Genomic DNA, 24,479 nt, shown 5'->3' with positions numbered 1-24,479 from the left:
TTCAATAAATATATTTGTTTGACAGGGAAGCTGTGTGCAAACAGAAATATATATTATTTTTCAAAAATGAAAAAAAGCATCCCAGAAAAAAGGGCACTTTCTCTCCAGGAATAAAAAGGGCAGGTGCTCAAGCCCCCTTTCGTGTCTATGTGTGCACGTGCCTGAAACAAACTATATCTTCTCTATTTCCATTTTGTTGAGTGGATCATTCATTGCAACATTTAATCTACATTTAACATTCGTCACACCATAGGTGTTCCCATAGCGATGACGCCATTGCAGCATTAAAGTTGATACAGATTTCTGAAATAGAAATCAGAGACATTTCCTAATTCAGTGATAATTTAAATCTCTGTTATTGTCTATGAATTAAATGCAGACAATACATTTTTGTATGCTTTGGTTTCACAGTTGTTGTGATTTTCAAATACTACCATTATAATGAAGAATTATGATGTGAGTCGAACTGACACTAACTCGTTTTAAAACAATTAACAAAAAATCAAGTAGTAGGTTAACCACTGAAAATAGCAAACAGATCAAAATGGTTATATAAATGAAACAGATTTTACAAAACCATATTGCAAATACATATGATAAATAAAACTAATTTTTCCTTTGAATATAGCCTATACTATAATAAATATAATAATAATAATAACAACAACAACAACAACAACAACAACAACAATAATAACGTTTTAAACTTTTTAAAATGATAATGTTTGTACTTTTGGAAATGTATCTTTTATCTATTCTTAATTAGGCTAATTATGTTACATTTTGGGCTCATTTTTAGCACAAAATATGTGCTTTCTGTAATTGTTTAGTTGACAACTGCATGTAATGTAAGATAACGCAAAGGTCTTGTTCGCGTTAAATGCATTAATCATTTTTAACGCCTTATTTGATCCATTATTAACCTGACCTAATACTAATATATTTATGTAGCATCACACCTTCCTCTTTCAGTCTAAAGCAATGACGTATATGTATGGTTAAGGCTGATTGGCCGTTCACCGATGAGGAACCTTTCGCCACGCCCATTTCTCCAACCTGCAGCAGTTGTCCCTAAAACAAGAAGAAAAAGTAGTCATGGCTAGCCCAATCACACAGCTGTGAGTATTCTGAGGTGAGGTCATTCGTATGTTTATACAATTATGAAAACACAGCTTGCTAAAGCTGTGCATGTCATTTTTGTGTTGTTTTAATATGGTAGAGTTGTATTTGTGCCTCTTTTCTGGCGTCTGCTAACTGAAATAAACATTTAGCCTAGCAGTAGGGTTGCTCACCATTCTGATTAACACGGAATCGTCCCGTGTTTAAGGTATCAGTTAGTCCCGTATACGCAGGCTTATTCAGTATGATCACCCAGACCATATGTATAACAAACACTAAATTGAAAATAATCAATTTTTGGACAAATCGTTGTTTGTTTTGTGAACGTTTGCTGAAGGCGTTAAGACCCAGCAGAATCCTGTGCAGCGTCACAGCGAGAGGTTGATTGGTCCAGCTGCATTGTGATATTTATTTATTAATTAATTTTATTAATTATTGCAGCCGCGTTTAAAAATATATTTTGTCTCACATTCGAAATATTCTCTATTAATCTTATATAGTCTGCATTAAAGCTGCAGTCCGTAACTTTTTTTTTTTTTTTTTTTTATAATTATCCAAAATAATTTTTTTGAGCAAATACATAACCAGCTAGTGTTCAAAACTATCGGTAACTAACGTTAAGCTTGTGATAAGCTTGTAGGGAGATGAGAGGGTCTGCAAGGGTACCAAATTTCAAGCAGTTAAGCACATATTTAAGTAGCTTATTTCAATTAGAAGATGATTTGATTTTGAGAACAGTATCATAAAAAAAAAAAAAATTCTTTCACATGATTTTGTGAGATTATGATGGGTGGACCTCAGTCCCATCAGGGTGTGGGAGAGGATTTTGTATATTTTAAAGATAAATTCCCTAATCTGGTGGACTTTCAGATTTCTAAATTAAGATCTCTAACCCAAGTTCAGTGTGCAAATTGAAGAAAAAGTATGTGCATTGTCCCTGAACTTAGGACTCTACCATCTTAGTCTACATTACATTTACACTTTTTTGTTTTAGAAGGCCTAACAATTAATATGAAAAAAAAAAAAGATTCCGATTAAGCCAAAATTTCTTAGGGATCTTTTTAATAATAATAATAATAAATTTTATTTATAACGCACTTTACATCAATTCAATGACCTCAAAGTGCTACAATGCACATAAAACAACAAACTATATACTATAAACTTTAAAATTAGCGTAAAAAGAAAACAAAGACATAAAAATAGCACTTTTAGCCATAGGCTTTTCTAAAAAGATGGGTTTTAAGTCCTTTTTTAAAAGAGTCAGTTTGTGGGGCCCTTAGATGGACAGGGAGAGCATTCCACAGACTGGGTGAAGCTGAACAGAAGGCACGATCGCCCATAGTTCGAAGCCTTGTCCTTGGAGGCTGGAGGAGGTAGGCCTGTCCAGAGCGGAGATGGCGTGAGGAGGAAAGGGGGGTGATGAGTTGTTTGAGATACAGTTCCATGGAGGCACTGGTGGGTCAGAAGGGAAACTTTGAATTCAATCCTGTACTGGACAGGAAGCCAGTGGAGGGATTTTAGGATGGGTGTGATGTGGTGGTACTTCCGCACCCCCATCAGGATCCTCGCAGCACAGTTCTGAATGTATTGCAACTGCTGGATGTTCTTACTTGGGATCCCGATGAGGAGTGCGTTGCAGTAGTCCAGCCTGGAGGATACAAAGGCGTGGACAAGTTTTTCTGCATCAGGGAGAGTAAATATGGGACGAAGTTTTTCAATATTCCTGAGGTGAAAGAATGAGGTTTTGCATAGCTGTTTAATGTAGGCCTCATAGGTCAAGTGAGGATCCATTCTAACACCAAGGTTTGTGACTGAGGATGAAAGATGGATGTCATGGCCGGAGAAGGTGATGCTGGTGATGGTGGATGACCGGGTCTGATGTGGATTGCCAACAAGAATGGCTTCCGTTTTTGAGCTATTGAGTTGCAGAAAGTTAGCCGTCATCCACGCCTTTATCTCCTCCAGGCAGGTGGAAATTGTGGAGAGGGCTGCAGAGGGGCTTGGGTTTGTTTTAATGTAGAGTTGAGTGTCAACAGCGTAGCAATGGAAAGATATTCCATGCCGGCTGATGACATAACCAAGGGGGAGCATGTACAGTGTGAAGAGGGTGGGGCCAAGGAATGATCCTTGAGGGACACCACAAGTGACAGAGTGTGTGTCCGATTTAGCACCACCCAGGGAAACATACTCTATTCTGTCCGTGAGATATGATGTAAACCATATCCTCCATTGCTGGTTAAAAATCTAACAACTGATTAATTTTTGATTTTGGCAGATCTGCTCCAACCACACAGGAATTCACCTACAGTTCAGCTCCTCCCACAACTGTTTATGAAAGAGTTTATATGAAAGAAAGTCGAAAACATGACTGATCCAGAGCCCTGCGGAATAAAACGGGAAGATACTGAACAACAAATAGGTTGGTGTATATTCCTGATTCTTCAGTAAGTTTATAAAACTTTAAGCAGTCCATCAGATTCAGTGGTTGCAGTTAGAAAAAATCATAAAGTCTGTGAAATAACTGTTAAAGCTGCAGATGTGAAGATACAAGTTACAGTGGTTCATTGTTTTGATGATTACATTGCGGCATAAATATGATGGATTGTGGTGTACTTGCACCTGTGGTTAAAGGCATTAGCAGTGCTTAAGTCTCTGTATTACCATCAAAACTTGCACTTCCAATAAGAAATGACATACTGTCAAATTAATATGAGCCGGTATTGTCTTCAGGTGTTGTTTTGAAAACAGTTGTTTTAAAAGAAATAAAATCAAAAAGGCTAGGCAATGTAACCCTTGGCAGTAGAATCGCCATTGGCTAGTACAGTTTTACTCGTACTTTTTTTTTTTTTGAAAATTAAGAGAAAAAAAATAATTTCTTAATAATATACAAATAACATGAGAGATGTATCTTCATTGTTATACACATTGTTATAAACCTGCTGAAAATGATACCATTTTAAGATGAGTGATGATTATATCTCCATTAATGAAATACTCAAATGTTTCTTTAAGCTATTTTAAGATAAAAAAAAAAATCTGTAGTTCTTTTATGTTTGTCACATCAAAGGACAAAAACATCAGAGCAATTTTAATCAATGTTATTATTGCATTTAAGAACACTGAACATGTTCAAAAAAGAATAAAAAGGAGTTAAATCTTGTTTAATTATCTAAAATGCTTCTTAAAGAGACATCTTGTGGGACATCTTTGTCCTCCAGTGTGACAGTATAGGTGTCACACTGGGGGACATTATCTGTCACACCAAAGGATGTTTCAGCCTTGTGCATCCCTTAATGACCTTACTATTGCTAGCTTACCTGTCATTAGCAGTCAGATGGACACATTTCCTTAATTTGCTTAAAAAATTGTTCAGTTTAATATGCAGTTTTTAATTAGCAAATATAATCAAGGGGTGCCACACTAAAGGGGTGCATTTTCGGATGCCAAAAAATGCTGTGAACACCACCACGTGAAATGAGTTTGTGTGCACTCAAAGCTTACATCCGGCAACACCGCGATGACTCTCATATTTGCCACGTGTGAACTCGGGATGTGTCGAGTATAAATTAGCCTTAACACTTCATGCCATCTCAGAAGTCATCACAAGTGAATGTCATTCCTCCCCAAGTGAGCCAATTCAAAGTGTCATGACTCGCCAGCGCCGTCAAGCATCGTCAGCACCTGCTTAACCAAAACCAGAGGTAGAACCTAAAGTGAAACAAGGCCTATGCATGGCTAAGTGCTATCCCTTCCCCAAGCGTCAGGGGCCCCACCCTAAGCTAGAGCAGCCCCAACAGTGTTGATGCTCCAAGACCGAGAATGTTAGGTTCCACCGAGGCTGGACCCCCCTCATACCACCTCGCTTTGATGCATGATTTACACTTTGGTCTCAGCCCAGATCCTCTGAGCCAATGTCCAAACCATGCTAGCAAAGGGTATTGTGGAGAGAGCCCCCATGGAGAGCCACATCAAGTTGAGCTTTTACAGACGCTGCTGCTTCATTCCAAAGGATGGCAGCCTCAGGCCAATCCTCGATTTGAGACATCTGAACTGCACCCTGATAAAGCAGCCGTTCAGGATGCTACGCTCTTGCGAATCCTCCCAGGGGATTGGTTTTATTGGTGGATCTGAAAGATGCATAAATTCATATTCATATAGCCCCCGTCACAGACCATTCCTGAGATTTGCGTTCAAGAGGGTGGCTTACCAATATACAGTCTTACAGTTTGTCCATGGTACTCAAGGCTCTGTGAGGCCCTCCTTTTGAGGTGCTCAGAACGACTAACATCCGGTCTCTCTTGCTAAAGTCTGTCCTCCTGCTGGCTTTGGCTTTGGTAAAGTGAGTGAGCAACTTGCAGGCTCCTTCAGTGGACAAGTCCTGCTTCGAGTTTGCCCCTAATGACAGTAAAGTTGTTCTTAGTCTGAGAATAGGCTATGTGCCTCATGTGCTTTCAATCCCTTTCAGGGTAAGTTATAACTCTCTCTGCTCTTCCTCTCTTCCTAATGCAATGCTTATTTCTGTTATCTCAGGGAACCAGGGTTACATTAGTAACCAGTATAGTTTTCTTTCACTGGTTGTTTTTAACAAATGAAAGGTGGTTTGAGAAGCATTCATACATTGCAAACATTAGGAGGTCAGAATAAATATCTGAATGGTTTAACTTCTAAATTTGTAATACATTTTAATTATGAAAATGTTACAACCCTTACTTGTAAAATGTCGTTAATCAAACATTTATTAAAAGTTATCACTTCAAAACCTGTGCCTTTAGTTTTTAAAATAATAATTGGATAATAAATGTACCCAATTCAAACGAACGCATCAAAATGTTTATACTTTCCACTGTTGTCTCAGTTATCACGTCATTTTACTTTCACATTGCGCATTTCGCAATTTGTTAAGATTTACAAAAAATTTTTTCACTTTAATTTTAGACCCGATTGAAGAACTTATCGAAGAAGGGGAGAACCATCATGTCAAAACTGAAGAAACATCCTGCAGAGACAATATATGTTTCACTTGGCCTCAAAGCGGAAAGAGTCTCTCATGCAAGCAAAATCTTGATATTCGCATAAAATGTCATCTTGAAGGAAAGCTGTATGCGTGTGATCAGTGTGAAAAGACTTTCACAATAAAAGGAAACCTTACGAAACACATGAATATCCACACTGGGGAGAAGCCGTTCACATGTGATCAATGTGGGAAGAGCTTCAGACTAAACGTAATCCTTAAAAAACACATGGTTATCCACACTGGGGAGAAGCCGTACACATGTAGTCAATGTGGAAGGAGCTTCAGATTAAAAGCAACCCTCAAACAGCATGTGAAAATTCATACTGGAGAGAAGCCGTACTCATGCGGTCAATGTGGGAAGAGCTTCACACTAAAAACGACCCTTAATGAACACACGAGGATCCACTCTGGAGAGAGGCCATACACATGTGAGCAGTGTGGGAAGAGTTTCAGACAAAAAGGATACCTTGATGCACACCTAAAAACCCACTCTGGAGAGAAGCCCTACACATGTAATCAGTGTGGAAAAAGTTTCACACAAAAAGGAGCCCTTAATGTACACATGAAGATCCACACTGGAGAGAAGCCGCATGTATGCAATCAGTGTGGAAAGCGTTTCAGACTTAAGCAACCCCTTAATGAACACATGAGGATCCACACTGGAGAGAAGCCGTACACATGTAATCAGTGTGGAAAGAGTTTCAGAAAATTAAGTGGTTTTAAAAAACACCTGATTACTCATTCTAGAGAAAGACTAGATAACTGTGACCAAAGCAGTAAAACACTTTTTAGGGGAGATATCCTGAAGGACCACCTTAAAGTTCACACAAAGCAGAAGCCTTACATGTGTTATTTATGTGGAAAGAGTTTTAGTCAGATGGTTGCATTAAAGATACACCAGAAAAGACACAGCGGTGTGAAGGATCATGCTTGCTCTGACTGTGGGAGGACTTTTTTTACATATGGTGCACTAAAAGTGCACAAGACCGTTCACACTACAGAAACACCTTACAAGTGTTTACACTGTGACAAGAGATTCAAACGGTCAACATATCTGCAAATACATGAGAGGATCCACACTGGAGAGAAGCCGTATGCATGTGATCAATGTGGGAAGAGCTTCAGACTAAAAGAAATGCTTAATCAACACATGAATATCCACAATGGAGACAAACCGCACACGTGTGATCACTGTGGGAAGAATTTCACACAGAAAGGAAACCTTAACAAACACATGAAAACCCACACTGGAGAGAAGCTACACACGTGTGATCAGTGTGGGAAGGGTTTCTTAGAAAAAGGAAACCTTAAAGAACACATGAATATCCACACTGGAGAGAGGCCACACACGTGTGATCAATGTGGCAGCAGTTTCACACATAAAGGTAACCTTATCAAACACATGAAAAGCCACACTGGGGAGAAGCCACACACGTGTGATCAGTGTGGGAGGAGATTTGCAGAAAAGGCAACCCTTAATGAACACCTGAGGATCCACACTGGCGAGAAGCCGTACACGTGTGATCAGTGTGGAAGGAGTTTCACACAAAGAGGAACCCTTTATGAACACGTAAAAACCCACAGTGGAGAGAAGCCGTTTACCTGTGATCAGTGTGGGAAGAGTTTCAAACGAAAAGAAGGCCTTAATGATCACATGAAGATCCACAGTGGAGAGAAGCCATACACATGTGATCAATGTGAGAAGAGTTTCACACGGAGGGGAACCCTTTATCAACACAAGAAAACCCACAGTGGAGTGAAGCCGTACACATGTGAACAATGTGGAAAGAGTTTCAAGAGTTCAAGCTTTTTCAAAGTACACCTGTGTACTCATTCTAGTGAAACACTATATAACTCCAGTGCAGATTTCCTGAAGGACCACCTAAAAGGAAATACAAAGGAGAGGCCTTACATATGTAATTCATGTGGAAAGAGTTTTAGTCAGAAGATTGCATTAAAAATACACCAGAAAAGACACAACGGTGTGAAGGATCATGCTTGCTCTGAGTGCGGGAGGGCTTTTTATACAGATGGTGACCTGAAACTGCACAAGACCGTTCACACTACAGAAACACCTTACAAGTGTTCGCACTGTGACAAGAGCTTCAAACGGTCAACATATCTGCAAATACATGAGAGGATCCACACTGGAGAGAAGCCGTATGCATGTGATCATTGTGGGAAGAGCTTCAGACTAAAAGGAACCCTTATCGATCACGTGAAAATCCACACTGGAGAGAAGCCGCACACGTGTGATCAATGTGGGAAGAGCTTTTCACAAAAAGGAAACCTTAACAAACACATGAAAATCCACACTGGAGAAAAGCCGTACTCATGTGATCAGTGTCAGAAAAGTTTCAGAATATCAAGTGCTTTTAAAGTTCATCTGCGTACTCATTCTAGAAAAAGACGATGTGACTGTGACCATTGTGGTAAACATTTTTTTAGGGCAAGTGCCCTGAAGAAGCACCTGAAAATTCATACAGAGGAAAAGCCTCATGCGTGTTCTTTGTGTGGAAAGAGTTTTAGTGAGTTTGCTGCTTTAAAATATCACCAGAAAAGACACAGCAGTGCGAAGGATCATGTTTGCTTTGAGTGTGGGAAGACTTTTTTTACATATGGTGCACTGAAAGTGCATCAGTCAGTTCACACTCGAGAAACACCTTATAAATGTTCACACTGTGTCAAGAGATTCAAACGGTCAACACATCTACAAGTACATGAGAGGATCCACATTGGAGAGAAGCCTTATCACTGCCATTCATGTGGGATGAGATTCACTCAATTATCTTCTCTAATCTGTCATAAATTACATGTCTGCATGTCGGAAATTACAGTAAGTAGTTCAAGTTCTGATCCTGTCCTTCCAGGTGTGAGGTAGGGCTGCATCAAGGAATTATTTTGATGAACGATTAATCAGAAATTATTAGAATGATTAATCAACTGATTGTTTATTATTTCAGAGATTTATCAGTAGCTTTTATTTATTATTCGGCTTTTGGAGTTTGTTAAAATGTTTAGTTATACCCATTCTAACTAATAAATAAAACAAGGCAATCACTTCATTTTTTGAAAGTGTTTTTTCTAGAAACCTTTGAGTATGCTGAATTATTATCCTCTTCAGGTTTTCTGTCCTCCTTCGAAGTCCCAAATACACCAATTTTGCTTAGAACTGAAAACAGTCCCATAAAAATACCTCAGCAGTGGCGAGAGGTGAGAAAATGCAGAGAAAATAAAAACATTTATACGTACATATTTTTCAATGGGGTGGCCTTCATAAAGTGCTTAGACGGTACCATCCACCCCCTGTTAGATCCATTGTGGGTCAGTCGTCCTGTAACAAGAGGGCCTTTTGCACCACGGGAACCTTTTCATAGTACCAGAACTAATTATGGAACTACCCACTTTTTGGTGTTTTCGCAAAAAAAAAAAAAAAGTGACGTAAGTAGACATTGGCTGGCCAAACACATATGAAAACACCCTCAACTGATCTAAAATGCTGTTTAAACAACATACAGTAAACATTGTGTCAACTTATTTCGCGAGTATGGAGAACAGCAATAGATGGATGGACGCTTAAGTGCAGGCACTTGTAGCAAATGTAGCACTGCCAGTTGTTGGAGATTCTTAGTCCTCTTTTCTGTTCTTTCAATCGCTTTATGTACAGTATCCATCTCCATTTTTGTGAAACCAGCGAGACCGCATAAGCACAGCTCCGATTACAGCATCCTCCATAATCGTTTTGTTAACATCGTTCGTTTCCATTGTTGAGCGGTGCGCAAAAATGGCATTGCTGTCGACGTGCTTATGACACTTCCTAGTACACACTGTCAGTGCGAATGCAACCCTGTAAATGGTAGTGGGAAATAGTTTGTGTAAAATTGTCCAAGTATTTAGTTCTGTACATTTAGTTCTGGAACTAAAGCGGTGCGAAAGGCCCTAAGGATTGCAGGAAGCAAGCTGAGGTGAGGATCTAAATGCAGGGGCACTTTAATAAACAGACATGAAACACAAGGGGAAACAAGTTTTAGAAGATAACAAGGGGGAGAGGTTAATTGGAGCAACAGGAGCAAAGGAAAACACTTCAAAAAGAGCTTGTCATATGCATGGGATTTTCTTTGTTTGTTTTTTTTGTTGTTGTTACAGATAGTAATTTAAGTCTAGTAATTTATGAGAAATTCCATCTTACCATAAGATGGTAGTGACAAAGAGAAACAGATTGTTATAGCATAAACATAAACCAGAAATTATGTAAGAATGCTTAACATTCCTGTGCACATATGAAAGTTTTCTCATGTACACCAAAGTTTCTTGTGAGCATGGAAATATTTATTGTGTGAAGCAAAAGTCCTTCCTAGTCCAGTCCTTCAGAGGCTTGTAGAATAGAGTATTCAACATTAAATGCTAGAATCAGATGGTGTAGTAAGTGCACATGGCTGCGTCACAAGTTTTGGAAAAATACATCGTATTACAAACCTTTATATTATTTAGTAGGGCCGGAACAATAAATTGATGCATGTTGATTAATGGATCGATTCTGAGATTTTCCAAATGCATCACAGCCATCTCTCAGTGCTGAGCAGATGGATAAGAACCTGATGGGACTCGGGCAGAAATTACGTTCTCGAGAGTGGACTTTTATCGCAATTATTATTGCAATTATTTAACGCGGCACTGCAGTGTTTATGATATCAAACCCCCTATGAACCAATCAGTCTAAGAATAAGTTCGAACCTAATGCTGTCTGCTGGACTAAGTACACTCATTCTTGTGTGTACATATAATTTTATTCTCACCACATGAAAACTCACAAGGAGCTCTTAAAAGGCACTTTACCTCATTGTTGCTACACGTTTGTCCTCTGCTCATTCTGTTTTGGTTACACCGTGTCGTAAAATCATGTCTCATCTTGTCATTACTTCCTGTTTTTGGTTCGTTTGGAAGTATTTGGTCCGTGTTGCGTTCATATATAATTCGAACCGCACCAGAGTTTGTTTAGAAATGGACCGAGACCCATCTTTTCAGCGGTCTCTGTCCACTTGTTTTTTGTGCGCACCAGGATTCGGATGGCAACGTTCACACTTACTCAAATAAACCGCACTAACAGAGCAATCCCACCAGGCGTCATTTTAATCGAACCGAACATGACAAGTCTGAACTCACCCTTCGTTCATTTTCCTAGCACGAAAAATAAAAATAGCAGTTTGATTTGTGCAATAAATTAAATTAAAAAAAAAAAATTATGCATTTAGCAGACGCTTCTATCCAAAGCGACTTACAGTGCATTCAGGCTATCAATTTTTACCTATCATGTGTTCCCGGGGAATCGAACCCCCAACCTTGCGCTTTATAAGGCAATGCTCTACCAATTGAGCTACAGGAACAGTATAGTATAGATGTTTTGTTGTTGTGAATCATTTTTTATATATTTTTATTTGTTTTGTGCGTCATATATTATTAATTTAATAATAAAAATGAATGTACATTTTCAAGAAACCTAATTGAAACGGAATAAAATGTATTTGAAACTGAAAAAAAAAAAATGCAGGCAAAATATGCAAACTGATTTATCCTCTTTGGTTTACTGTTCTGTACCTAAACTCTGCTTCCAGAGTTGTCATTTTTATGCTTTAAATTTTTTTATTTATGCTCCTTGAGTTTTCATTCACCATTCTGGCACAAATCTCTCTTGGGGGTGGGGCTAGCTGTGGTGTGTTCTCATTGGCTACTGAGTATCTGCTTGACGGCTTCTTGTTTCATGTTAATGATATAAAATTAGAGGAGAGCAGGGTGATTTGAGCCTGTGGGGAAGCTGAGCCGCCCCTTGTATACATGTAGAATTTAAGTAAAATACAATCATAAAAAGGGGTGAGCCACTGGCTCGACTTACCCCAGGACGTTCAGCTCAAATTACCCCACACCTACCATTTTTGCAAACATTATAGCCCCACATAATAGCTTACACACTTGATATTTTTCCGATTTGTAATTAAGATACTAGAAGCATAAGTCATTGAACATACAAAAATAAATTTGAACAGCAAAATTTTTTTTTCTTACTTAAATGTAGCTAACATTTATCCCATAGGCCTCTCTCCATCACAGAGTAAATATGCATAACTCTATATTTGTGGTCATATCACCAATTTTGTTTTAAGGTTGCCTAAAAACAAGGGGTGGCTCAACTTCCCCACAAGTTCAAATCTACCCACTCTCCCCTTTATCCAAATACAAAACTTAATGCATGCAAATAATTAAAAACAAAGTTTCAGAAACTAGGGAATACACAGTCGTGGATATGCATTTATATACAGGCTCGTCATGTGACACACAGCAGTAGGTTTATGTTTTATTTAATTTTTTGTGCCCCCCCTCCCAAGAGTACATAAAATGACAGATTGATTGATTTATTTTTTTCTGTATTTTTATTATTATTAACTTTACTCACCTGAGACAGTAACACAATTTGTATGAAGTTAAAGTTAGAAGGGATACAGCTGAAGCTACTGGGCATGTGCTCATCAATATAGCGTAATTTTTGTCACACAGAACAACAATTACTGTATTTGGATCATTGTAAGGGGTAGGTTTAGGGTTGTGGTAGGCGTAGATGTTAATAAAACTATCTAATAGGTAGAAAATTAAATTTCTTACATGCTGAATGCCATTTTATATGTCCATGTTTTCTCCTATGTTTGTTAAGGGAAGAAGAAAGATAAGACTTTTGGTGTTCATTTAGAATTTTTTCAAGTACTCCCTTCAAAGTTATATTTTCTTATCTTAGTTTTTTTAGGTCTTGCCCCTTCAAATTTTATTTACCTACCAAATGTTATTCCTGAGTGTACTGTGGAGTGCTGGAACAGGAGAAAAGATACCACAAACATTTTAATGTGGTCAGCAAAATTAACTTTAACCTACACCTAAATGTTAAGACATTAATTTTACCGTAAAAAGAAAAAAGTATTGTGGCCAAGCAAAAATTATTCCACTCGTGTTTTTTTTTTAATTGATTGGATTGGACTGGGTTGAATGCAGTGGTGGTAAGTAACGAAGTAAAAATACTTTGCTACTTTACTTAAGTATTTTTTTCGGGGATCTGTACTTTACTTGAGTATGTTTTATTTGCATCTACTTTCACTTTTACTCAACTACTTTATTAAAGACAAAGTTTACTTTTTACTCCGATACATTTCCCCATGTCCGCTTTAAGTATTTATTACACTGATTTTACAAACCAATGAAAAATTTGGTTTTCTTTTGAAAAAAAAAAGAACTTGCGACTTCGCGAGTTCTTTGCCAACATACGCTCACGCAGCAGTTAGTTCGAGGTGGAAGATGACCTCTAAAATAGGTGATAGTGCAGCTCTTGCTGCCCGCAATGATCCCGAGATTCCCGACAGGGATCACCCATGGCCATATCTCAAGGATATGTTTGAATTCACTGAAGTCAAGGGAGATTCTTGTTGGCTGAAATGTCTTCTTTGCCTGCCACGGGTTTATGAAATTTCAGTAGGGCTGTGCAAAAAATCGAATGCGATTTTCATGCTCCTCTCATCAGTAGAAACGCTCCTGTAAGTAGTATGTATTTCCAGCACATGCGTTCAGATCAGGGTTGCCAGGTTTTCACAACAAATCCTGACCAGTTGCTTCTCAAAACTAGCCCAAACGCGTTTCCAGGAGGTTCCCGATAAAAATTGCTTCCCGGGGTTAAATATACGTTTATTGGAAGGGTTGCCTTGGTAAAATTCACATTTTAGGTGCTAAATATCAAGTTATTGGGATCGGGGTTTCTTCGACCGGCGGACATGAAAAACAACCACGGACTTGGCAACACTGGTTCAGGTGGAGCGGCAGTTACTACACAGAGCCATAGTCCACCGACAACACAAAATCGCTTTCAAAATCGAGAAAAAAAATCGATTTTGTGCAGATTGTCAGTGAATTACGGCTCAGTGTAGTATATGCCAACCAGTGTTGCCAAGTCTGTGGCTGTTTTTCATGTCCGCGGGTCGAAGCGACAATACCAATAACATGATATTTAGCCCCTAAAATGCGAATGACAATTTTCATTTTTGGTAGAACTAACTCTTTAAAGAGGTGGTTCTTCCTCACTGATATTCTGAAACAGTCTTACCTTGTATCTTGCACATCTTCTGTTTGATGCAGCTATGATGTTATGGAACGTGTCTATTGAAAGTTCAATCCCTATACTGCGATAAGGTTCTTCATTGTCTCTTTTGATTGTAAATCTAACAAATTCTTAAGTATCTAATCTCATCATTTGTTCAATTAAAACACTGCATATCACTCCCAAAACAACTGATCTGCTTAATTATTGATATTTACAGTTAATTTGAATATTTACTTTTTACTTCCGGTACTTAAGTATGTTTTAAATCGGATACTTTTGTACTTTTACTCAAGTGATGTTTGAATGGAGGACTTTCTACTTTTACTGGAGTCATTTATTTAGATACATCTACTTTTACTTGAGTATAACTTTTGAGTACTTTTACCACCCCTGGTTGAATGTGAGGGAGTTGTGTGTGGTTTACAAAATAAACTGGTTTGAATAATCAAAGGTAAAATAAAAAAAAAATAATGCTTAAAGTCATACAATGAAAAACACATACAAAAAAAAACACTCTGGGATAATTACAGTCTTGCACAATAACCTCAGGTTTAATATTCTGTTACAGACAATTAAAAAAAAAAGCAGCAAGAACAATAAAATAAACATAAAATTGACCTCCTAACACCTCCGACTATCAAAGTTCCCTTTCTAAGAATAAAAATTGCAGGTTTACTACAGACGTGCCATTATATTACAGACACACAGGAGATGGTCCCTGTTGCTGGACTCTAGTAAGCGTAGTGTAGTCGACAGAGTTTTACCCTGGATTATTTTCACAACCGCTGTAGTGAAGAAGTGCTGTAGCACGGTTCATTCACTGCAGGAGTTCTTCCCAGGAAATGGGTTTGGAAAAGACCTCCCGCTCCAGCCAAAGGTCATAGTTCATTTGGAAGTCTTCCGGAAGGTCAATCCGCTGTCCAAGCACGCTTTGCAGACAGTTGTCCACCGGGAGGAATTCGGGGTTGCTCTGGCTCTTATCGTAGCGTCGGCTGTTGAACCGTTCAATGCTGGCACGTAGGGCGCACTCTTCCGCCTGGAAATCCCACGGGCGAGCGTCCAGGTCTGCTGTCGGAGACAGAACTTTAGTTCTGACTCTACAAATGTTTCAAGTTAAATAAATAATGCATCAAATCATTTATTAAAAACCCCTAGGTTCTTCACCTACTCACCGTTTCCGTAGGCCCAGTCATCGTTGAGGCGATGGCGCACTTTCTGGTATATCGCCGACATGGTTTTCATGTTGCTCTTTCTCCATTGCCTTCCTAGATACTTTGTCTGGACTTTAAGCAGTTTGAGCACATAGAGTTGCATCATGGCCTGCTTGACCTTCAGCGCCCTCTTCAAGATCGGAGCTGATTTGAACACTACCAACATCTAGAAAAGTGTCAAATTTGAAATAAACACTCTCTCCAGGTATAACACATGTTGTTCTAAAGCGAAACCTGTTTGGTTTGTGTGTGTGGCATCTCACCATGGTCCTGGAGTGCTTCCATTTGGTGAGTTTATTCAGGATACGCAATAGATTAATACAGGAGAATAAGTTCCTCCAGCAGAACTGATTGTTATCACCAGCTTCCTGTGATCAAAACACATCAAAGAGCTCAAAGACTCACTCACATGAGCATTAGACACATTCAGGTGCATATTTTTGTTCTCACCAGACTCTCAGCAGTGAGTTCAGGAAGCTCATGAACAACGCAGTGTGGGAAATCCAGAGCCGAGATACTGCCGAAAGAGATATGACAGATGTCATTACTCATAGCGCATCACATGAGCAATTAACAGCAGTTAAAGGAAGTGCAATCTTCATACTCCAGGTCATTCTGACACATGAAGAGATCTTTTGAGGGTCTGAAATGAACCGAGGTTGACATGAAGGTTCACCTGTTTTTAGCAGTGATGTAGGACATGATGTTCTGGTTGAAGAACTTCAGGATCAGCGGGATGCAGTTGGCAAACACCAGATGCTGCGCCATGTACTCAAACTACAGCAGGAAAGTTTTGTAAGTGTACTCACAAAATAAACTTTTACTATAAATGTGAAGCACAAGCAGTTACTGCAAGTGTAAAATGTGGGGTACCCTTAGGGTAAGACAATTATCTGGACAAACATCTTCAAAGTTGTTTGTCTGTGTACCTGATAGACGTGGTTGAGTTTGAAATGCTTCAGCAGCAGCAGCAGTATGGCTGAAATGGCTTTGACAATAATTTCTTTATGGCGATTAACATCTACGCCCAACTTCATGCTCTGAAGAACCGTAGTGCTAGAGAGAGGTAACAGACAGACTGTCAAACCATGCACACTTGAGGTATGGTCACATTAGCAAAGTTGCATCAAAATTTTGCGGGCAAATAATATCCATTGTCTATTTTCATTAGCTTAATGTATGAAGCATTGCTCACACAGAAGTCAATTCCTATTGTAATTACTGGATTTCACCTGTGAAATTTTGCGTCTCCGTGTGGACGGGGCCAAAAAGTGGTTAAAGTTCATTTTAAACAATTTATTGACATTTTAGTTTCTACTCTATCATTAAACCCTAAATCTCACTGATTCTATTGACATGACAGAATTTTACTCATGAAATTTTTCACATCGACTTCAAACAGGGTTATTAGTTAACTAAAATGTTTTCAAACTTAGTAAAATAAAATATAAAAACAGTTAATTTCAGCTAGCTGCCAAGACAACATTTCTCATTTCTAAAGTACTTTATGTACTAAAATAAGTAAAACCGAAATAAACAACTATATAGACTTAATAAAAAAAAAACTTAACATTACAAAAGCACAACAAAATTATTAAAACTAATTCAAATAAAAATAGAACATAAAATAACAAATGTAAAATATTAACAAAAATTACACTAAAATAGCCCCGAGACACACACATTTATCCAAATGGCAATCAGGTATTCCAGAGAGAATGAGATGAATACTGATAACGCAGGGGATATTTTTACAGCATCTGAAGACAGGAGCGCGCTGTTGCCATGACAACTCAGCGGAGTGATGGTGAGGCGAGCTTGTGTTTTGATTTGACTCTCCAATTCAGCTTTAGACACGGACTCAGGTTAAGATAATCACTCTGATTCAGTGAGTCAGTTGTCTGACTCATTCAGATCATTAGTTTGCGAGCTGATTCAGGGAAAGCTATGCTGTTTAACAGTGTCTTACGGCATTTCCTCGGGCAGCACGTCCGCCAGGATGTTGATGGAGTCGGTCTTGGCTTTGGATGTGGGAGCAGCTGCCAACAGGATCTTCAGCAGAGCAATCTGAACACACATGCACACACATACACACAAAGCCTGTCAGTATGAGATTGGCTCAAATGCAGTGGGACTGGTGTGTAAGGGACAGTTTCTCACCATATACTGTGGTAAACTGGGTAAAATACCCTGGTATAAGAGCTCTATGGCACACAACTCCAGCTCTTCCTCACCCTAAACACACAAACACAGACAGTGTGTGTTATAAGCTCATCATCAGACGTCATACTGAAGCTCTATCGGTGTACAGTGACTCACGCCGGAGAGAGGGGTCTTCTGATACTCCTCTTCTTTAGCGATCTGGACCTCAGCGATGGACACATACTTGTGCTGAAGTGAACACACAAACTAAATGTTACGACAGGCATTAATGCATTTCATTACAGCAGTTAGCCACAGAACTCTATAATAACATTCACTGTTAAAATGGTTTATTGTTTTTATAAAAGTGCCAACAGAAATATGACAGAAGTATAAAAGACACAAACATGAAAAAAAAGTTACAATAATTGATCAATAATAAACAAAATAATGTGTTCAATTATTATAACTCCGCTATTATTATAATCAGTTTTAACTAACAAAAACATTTAATGACAAATGCAATATATATATATATATATATATATATATATATATATATATATATATATATATACACACACACACACACTGACTCAACTATGTTTTATAATTATATAACAACTAAATTATTAATAGTTCATTAAAAACACATAAGGTATATATTTGATAATTGTTTAATATTATCAATCATGATAAATAGCTCTTCCAGCAACTAATATTATTCATTAGTCTTACGTTTTTAATAATATAAATTTGACATTGATTTATAACCAATAAAAATTTAAAATAACGTGTTCCTGTAGCTCAATTGGTAGAGCACTGCTTTATCAAGCGCAAGGTTGTGGGTTCGATTCCCCGGGAACACATGATAGGTGAAATTTGATAGCCTGAATGCACTGTAAGTCGCTTTGGATAAAAGCGTCTGCTAAATGCATAAATTTAATTTAATTTAAATTTTGGAATCAATGTTCAATTAATTAATTAAAAAATAGGAATGTAAATAAATTACAAAATGCAAACAAGATTATATATTTAAAACTTGTAATTCATGTTGGAAAATCTAGTTAATGTAACCATAAAATAATAAACAGACAAATGTTTTATCGGTCAAACTGATTACTGGTCTAGCATGATCCAATCTGAATTAATATAAAGCCATTCATTTCATGATGAAGGATGTGGGAAGAAATCTGAATGGAAACATTAAATATGCATGAGCAGGGGTGGGGTTATGTTAATCAGTCGTGCCTGATATGTTAATTACCTGTTTGAGAGTTTTGATGCTTTCATGTATGGGTCTGGGCAAACCGACTACAGTATCCGTGTCACTGCAACACAAATGCACACATGCATCACCGCGGCTCACAGGAAATAAACATAGAAGCTTCATTAAACACACTCACTTTCCCAATGTGTAGCCGATGAATTTACTCCTGCTGGACTCCAGGAACTGCTCGATGTCCTTTTCCCTGTTAAAAAAGAAATAGAGTAAAAACGTATATTTAATAAGTAAACCATATCAAACAGTTCCTACCTGACTTTCGGAGCCCAGGGTAGACCCTTGGGGAAACAGACTCTCTCAGTGGGGGGATGCGGGATGGGTGGCGGCATGACCTCATCACGCTCTATTGGGAAAGGCTCCGCCTCCATAGAGTTGTCATTATCATCATTTTCCTCTTCTTCTTCACGGGTGTCATCGGCTTTATACGGATCCTTCTCGTTAAATGCATCCAGATTGTCTTGCTTTATTAGAGCCTGAAGAAACGATGTAAAAGGTTTATAATCTTCTCTTTATCATTTTATGTTCCCTACCTTTATGTTTGTCAAAGTTTCGGTTCAGGCACCTTGTGGTCTCTCCGGGCGCGTCTCTGTTGTTGCTCGATGAGGTCGGAGGCGGATGCCGGAGGGGATGCGGCTCTCATGCTCCGCACCACACAGAGACTGTCCTCGGGCAGCGGAGGGAGACCCAGTGCTGCCCGTTTACTGACTTTACTGCACTGCAGCTGCTCGAACCCTCCCAGAGTGAACTGGGTTGAGACAGGAAACATTCAGACAAAACCATCAACACAACAATCCCTCGGTCTGAATCGGTTGAGAACTGGACGCTAACTCACCAGGATGGTCTTCCAGAGCAGCAGCAGGACTTTCTTCATGGGGAAATGGGGCGCATGGCCGCTGCAGAACTTGGTGACCATCCCAAACAGCATGACGGAGACGGGCTCATGGTTATAGAGAGGAGAACCTGCCAGGAAACATCTGAAACAGTTCTAGTCTTCCATACTCAACGCATATCTTCAAATAAATCATCCAATTTTAGATCAACTGAAACACATGCAGACCCAGTTCAGACTTGAAGGTTTCTCTGATGGTTCTCCACTCTGGACTGTCTGTGGGTTCTTCACACTGGATGGTCTCCACCATCAGATACATGATGTTCAGCAGCACCCTAAAAACACGAACGCACAGAGTTATGGAGAACTGGGAGTGCCTCTTAAAAATAAAAATGAACCAATGATCAGTTTAAAAAAAGTACAACTAAAGTAAATAAATTACAAATGACAAATGAGTACATATTTTAATTTGTTTAAAAATGTAGTTAACTGAAACAATAAAGCACTTTACACATTGACAAAAATAGTGTAGTTAAATGAAATGGTAAAATAATAAATAATCTGACAAATATAGTGATATTTTTTACATTTGATTTAATTGTGGTTTAAAAATAGCATTCATTTTTCAAGTTGTCAAATAAGGTGGTTAAATGTAACAATATAACAAAATGACAAATAGACATTTAAAAGTTTTATTTAACAATATACATTAATAAATCACTTTTCAAATGAACAAATAATATAGTTCAATTGAGCATTAAAAAAATTAAAAAGCTTCTAATAAAAAGTCTACTAACAATAAAAAATAGAGATTTGAAATATTGTAATTATTGTTCAAAAATGTAGTTAAATTTAACAAAGTAATAAATTAAACGGTCAAATAATGTAGCTAAACATAACAATAAAATAATAAATTTGTTTTTAAATCAAAATAAATTCTACAATAACACAATATATTAATTTACTTTAAGTAATCATTTAAAATATTCTTTTAATGTAACGAAAAGTTTTACATTAGTCACTTTTTCTATATGCATTTATCAGCTAAATTAAAAATGTATGTTGACAAATTAGAAATGAACGCTCTCTGCCTTATTAGTCAACAACTAGTGAGTGTGTGCGTGTAAAGTGTGCTGCTGTACCTGAGGTCAGTGCTGTCAGCCAGTGAAATGGCAGGTTTCCTGACCGCACTGCTGCATGCAGCACTGTTACTGCGAGACATTGAACACAGAGTTGAGATATTTAAGCTTAAAGATGTGTATTATGAATACGAGCGCGTGCAGGTCATCTCACTCGATCTCCATGTTGAGCAGCTCCAGCAGTGCAGTGAACGCTCCCACATCCAGCAACAGGAAGCTGTTATACCTCATCCAGTGCTGCACCTCCAGTTCTGAAGAACACTCGCCGAACGTCCCTGAAAACAGACAAACCGGATCTTCTGTACACTGTGTTTTCATGTGAATTAACACATGAATAAAGATTCTTACCTTGAGCCATGTACAGGATGGCTCTGGCGACTTTTAGGCGGTGCTCTCGGCCGATCACGTCCAGTCCGTCCAGCAGACGCATGGCATGAGCTCTGTGCTGAACCAAATCCAGTTTGGTCCATTTCTGATCGGGCACTGCAGGAACACATGTATGTGATCTTTTTATGACATTCTGATCATCTTAAATGCACGAAAACACCATTTTCATGATGAAACCCGCCGGTTTGTGTAACTATAAAACAGTCAAGTGAAAAACAAAGAGCTCAGCACTTACTATGAGTGTGGAAATCTTCTTCGAAGCACTTTCTGTTGAGCAGAAACTCTGGTCCCTCTGTGTAACTGTACAACTCTACAAACAGCATTTAACAGAATACTATTGCTTGCAGTTTGTTAATGAATGTTGAAAGCTTTGTGATATTATTTCAGGAGGAAGCAAATGGCTCTCTCACCTGATAGTTCAACAGCCCAATTATCGGCATCTGAATATTCAAACTCCAGATCAGGAGCTTCTGATAAACCCTGAGACACAAACACAACACATTTGTCTTTATCATTGAATAACTGTATTAAATGACCATTTGTATAGTTATTTTGGTGTGTTGACTAGCAGATTAAAGCACACGTGAAGTAACCGGTTAATATTATTGTAACTGTGGTGTGCTATTAAACGTTACATATATTTTCATATATTTTAAACGTTCTTAAATGCATTACAAATTAAATGTGTAATGTATAATATATTTACGTACATGCAAGTTTCAATTAAGAGTGACAGTGAAGTATACTTTAGTTTACCTTAAATGGAATTTAATATATTCAGAAGTACACTTTAACCATATTGCAAACACAACAGAAGCAATAATTATGAAATTACATATAAAGATAAATGCAAGAACATTTTAATCGTCATTATCTGCTCACCCTCAAGTTATTGCAACCCTGTATGAATTTCTTTCCACTGACTTCCATGATGTGGGAAAAAAAATACTATGTAAATGAAAAGGACCAGATTATTATTTTTTTTTTCCCCAACAGAGGGAAAGGAAGTCATAGAAGTTTAAACAATAATTTTTTTCAAGCATCTCATTAAGAGTCAGTTAGAGCACGTTATTTCTGTAAAAGATACTCTTTTTCTAAAAACAAAACAAAAACGTGCACTTTCTCACAAGGGCATAGACAGATAATGATTTTATCAGTCGGTTACCTAGTGTTAAATAATCATCACAATCAACAGGAGAAGGGATTCACTTCACAATGAATCATTAATGGTGATGTTTATTACAGGAATCAATCATTAAGTGGTTTAATGAATATTCACTAGTAACTGTTGCTTGGGTTTTGAGTTTAAATCACTAAACGTTAAGGAATAATCTGGAGTAATGATGCTGTTTTCATATTTGTTGCTTATTAAATCCGCGTCGCTCGATTAATGATTTTCTTCATGTTGCTGATGTTTAGGCTAACACTGGCTGTCAAAACTGACTGCAAAACTGCCAATTTACAGTCAAACGGATTTACACATCTTCGACAGACTCTTACCTCGGAGTCTTTCCTCTGGTTTCTGGTGAACTCGCCGCGCGTTTTATTCGGCAACATTTGGTTTTGTTTCTGTTTGTTGTTAGCGCTTAAACCGACACCCTCCATCTTCACTTCACTTCCGGTGTTCTGAAATATGCGGCGTCTGCGTTATGTGGGCGGAGTCACCGGGCGGAGTAAACGTGAATATTCATGAGTTTCCGGTTCCGTGTTAAAGCGACTTTGAAAATATTAGTGTTTTCACCGGGTCACAAAAACTTTTCAACAAGGTGATTACTTTTTAGTTTCGAACGAAGTTTGGGCAAGCTTAGAATAAAATTGTTCGTTTGTGCACAAAATGCTGTTAACTGCCACTGGGCCCCTCAGTGGGCCCCCTACGTTTAAGATACTACGATATTACAATTAAATATTAATCTAATAATGACACACTATATATCGTTAGAAAGGTCTATGACTCCTAAATATATATTTTACCAATCTTTTTTGTTAAAAATTATGTAGTAAAAGTAATTATGGCAAGAGTGCAAATCAAGAACCTACTTCGTAACAGGAGTTCTGACCTTTGTGGAAAAAAAAAGCTTATTTGTTTAGAAATCATCATAAATTATATATCACTTGAAAACGTAAAATCTCAAAATCCATCCTTTGAAACCCATTTTAAATTCAAACATTGCATTATCATGAAAATGATGCATCAAAAACATGTTAAAAAATGTTTTCAGTCGTGAATTATAAAAACAATATAAAGACTCTTAGGAAGTAACAACTTTTAAACTTTTTTTTTGTCTTTAAAAAAAATGTCACATGGAAGTGCATGACAGCCTTCCTACAATCAGATTGCTTGTGTTGATCAGTAACCCTAGCATTCACCTGTTTATATATATATATATATACACACACATACATATGCATATATAAACATGACCATCTATTTTATATCTATACAGGTGTGTTGTAAATGTCACCTATTTAATGCCTTCACCACATCTGTTAATAACAGAATCAGTTGTTGTCTTTATTCAGCGAAAGGAATCTACTTTTATCTCTGAAATGAAAATATACAAATTACTGTATGGTTTGATTTAAACATTTTATTTGTTATAGGTTTGGAGAATATAGGGAAAAAATTGTTAAAGTACTGCACGGTTGCTGATTTCTCAACTTGACCAGTCAAAAGGATTTTCATTTGAATCTCCAATTCATCTCAAAGTGCACCACAATGCAGTGCAAACAATACATGGTTAAATAAATTTTCACAATCTTGCCCTTTTTTCTATTCTTTTCTTTTTATATATATATATATATATATATATATATATATATTTTTTTTTTTTTTTTACCGTTAACTATGTAATACATTTTGTCCACTAAATGTACCATTTTGGGCTAAAAAATCATTAAACAAAAATAATTTTTTGAATGACTGAGCAAACGATTAGGAATGGCACCGAATAATCATAATAAATAAATAAAACATAGCCAACTCTATTAATATGCATTCATTTGTTTATTTATGAATCATGATAAAAAAAATAAAATAATTACACAGTACACCACGAGTAGTGTGCAAATGTGTATCAAGTTGTTTGTAATGCTTGCTATTTTGGTTTTAAAAAAACAGTATGTGAGATTTTGACATTAGATTGTTTATTGAGATAATTTCATAAATTAATACTAATATTACGAAAACAATGCTAAGTAATTCAAGAGAAAAAGTGCTCT

General features: G+C 37.5%; 2 protein-coding genes across 4 annotated transcripts; one reads left to right on the top strand and one right to left on the bottom strand.

Annotated features, from left to right (window-relative positions):
* The first annotated feature begins 1,002 nt into the window (after nucleotides 1-1,002).
* Nucleotides 1,003-9,201, top strand: LOC132131636 (zinc finger protein 595-like). Of its 2 annotated transcripts, none has more exons than XM_059543696.1 (3): nucleotides 1,003-1,132; nucleotides 3,398-3,541; nucleotides 6,070-9,201. In XM_059543696.1, exons 2-3 carry the CDS (start codon nucleotides 3,487-3,489, stop codon nucleotides 9,015-9,017), a joined length of 3,003 nt encoding a protein of 1,000 aa, XP_059399679.1. In that variant the 5' UTR covers nucleotides 1,003-1,132; nucleotides 3,398-3,486; the 3' UTR covers nucleotides 9,018-9,201. The 2 variants fall into 2 exon arrangements, with proteins under 2 accessions (XP_059399679.1, XP_059399678.1); XM_059543695.1 differs by having other exon boundaries at nucleotides 6,058-9,201.
* Nucleotides 9,202-14,658: 5,457 nt separating this feature from the next.
* Nucleotides 14,659-22,915, bottom strand: strip1 (striatin interacting protein 1). Of its 2 annotated transcripts, none has more exons than XM_059543039.1 (21): nucleotides 22,761-22,915; nucleotides 21,671-21,740; nucleotides 21,496-21,570; nucleotides 21,222-21,356; nucleotides 21,028-21,148; nucleotides 20,877-20,945; nucleotides 19,963-20,069; nucleotides 19,738-19,865; nucleotides 19,468-19,650; nucleotides 19,158-19,378; nucleotides 19,027-19,092; nucleotides 18,888-18,951; nucleotides 17,798-17,869; nucleotides 17,639-17,713; nucleotides 17,448-17,545; nucleotides 16,408-16,534; nucleotides 16,155-16,255; nucleotides 15,929-15,995; nucleotides 15,742-15,846; nucleotides 15,440-15,644; nucleotides 14,659-15,335 (listed from the first exon to the last, which is right to left on the bottom strand). In XM_059543039.1, exons 1-21 carry the CDS (start codon nucleotides 22,863-22,865, stop codon nucleotides 15,085-15,087), a joined length of 2,445 nt encoding a protein of 814 aa, XP_059399022.1. In that variant the 5' UTR covers nucleotides 22,866-22,915; the 3' UTR covers nucleotides 14,659-15,084. The 2 variants fall into 2 exon arrangements, with proteins under 2 accessions (XP_059399022.1, XP_059399023.1); XM_059543040.1 differs by having other exon boundaries at nucleotides 14,659-15,332.
* Nucleotides 22,916-24,479: the final 1,564 nt, after the last annotated feature.

The sequence above is a fragment of the Carassius carassius genome, chromosome 48, assembly GCF_963082965.1.
Source record: "Carassius carassius chromosome 48, fCarCar2.1, whole genome shotgun sequence".
NCBI classification, from domain to species: domain Eukaryota; kingdom Metazoa; phylum Chordata; class Actinopteri; order Cypriniformes; family Cyprinidae; genus Carassius; species Carassius carassius.
This window is presented reverse-complemented; position numbering and strand designations above follow the sequence as displayed.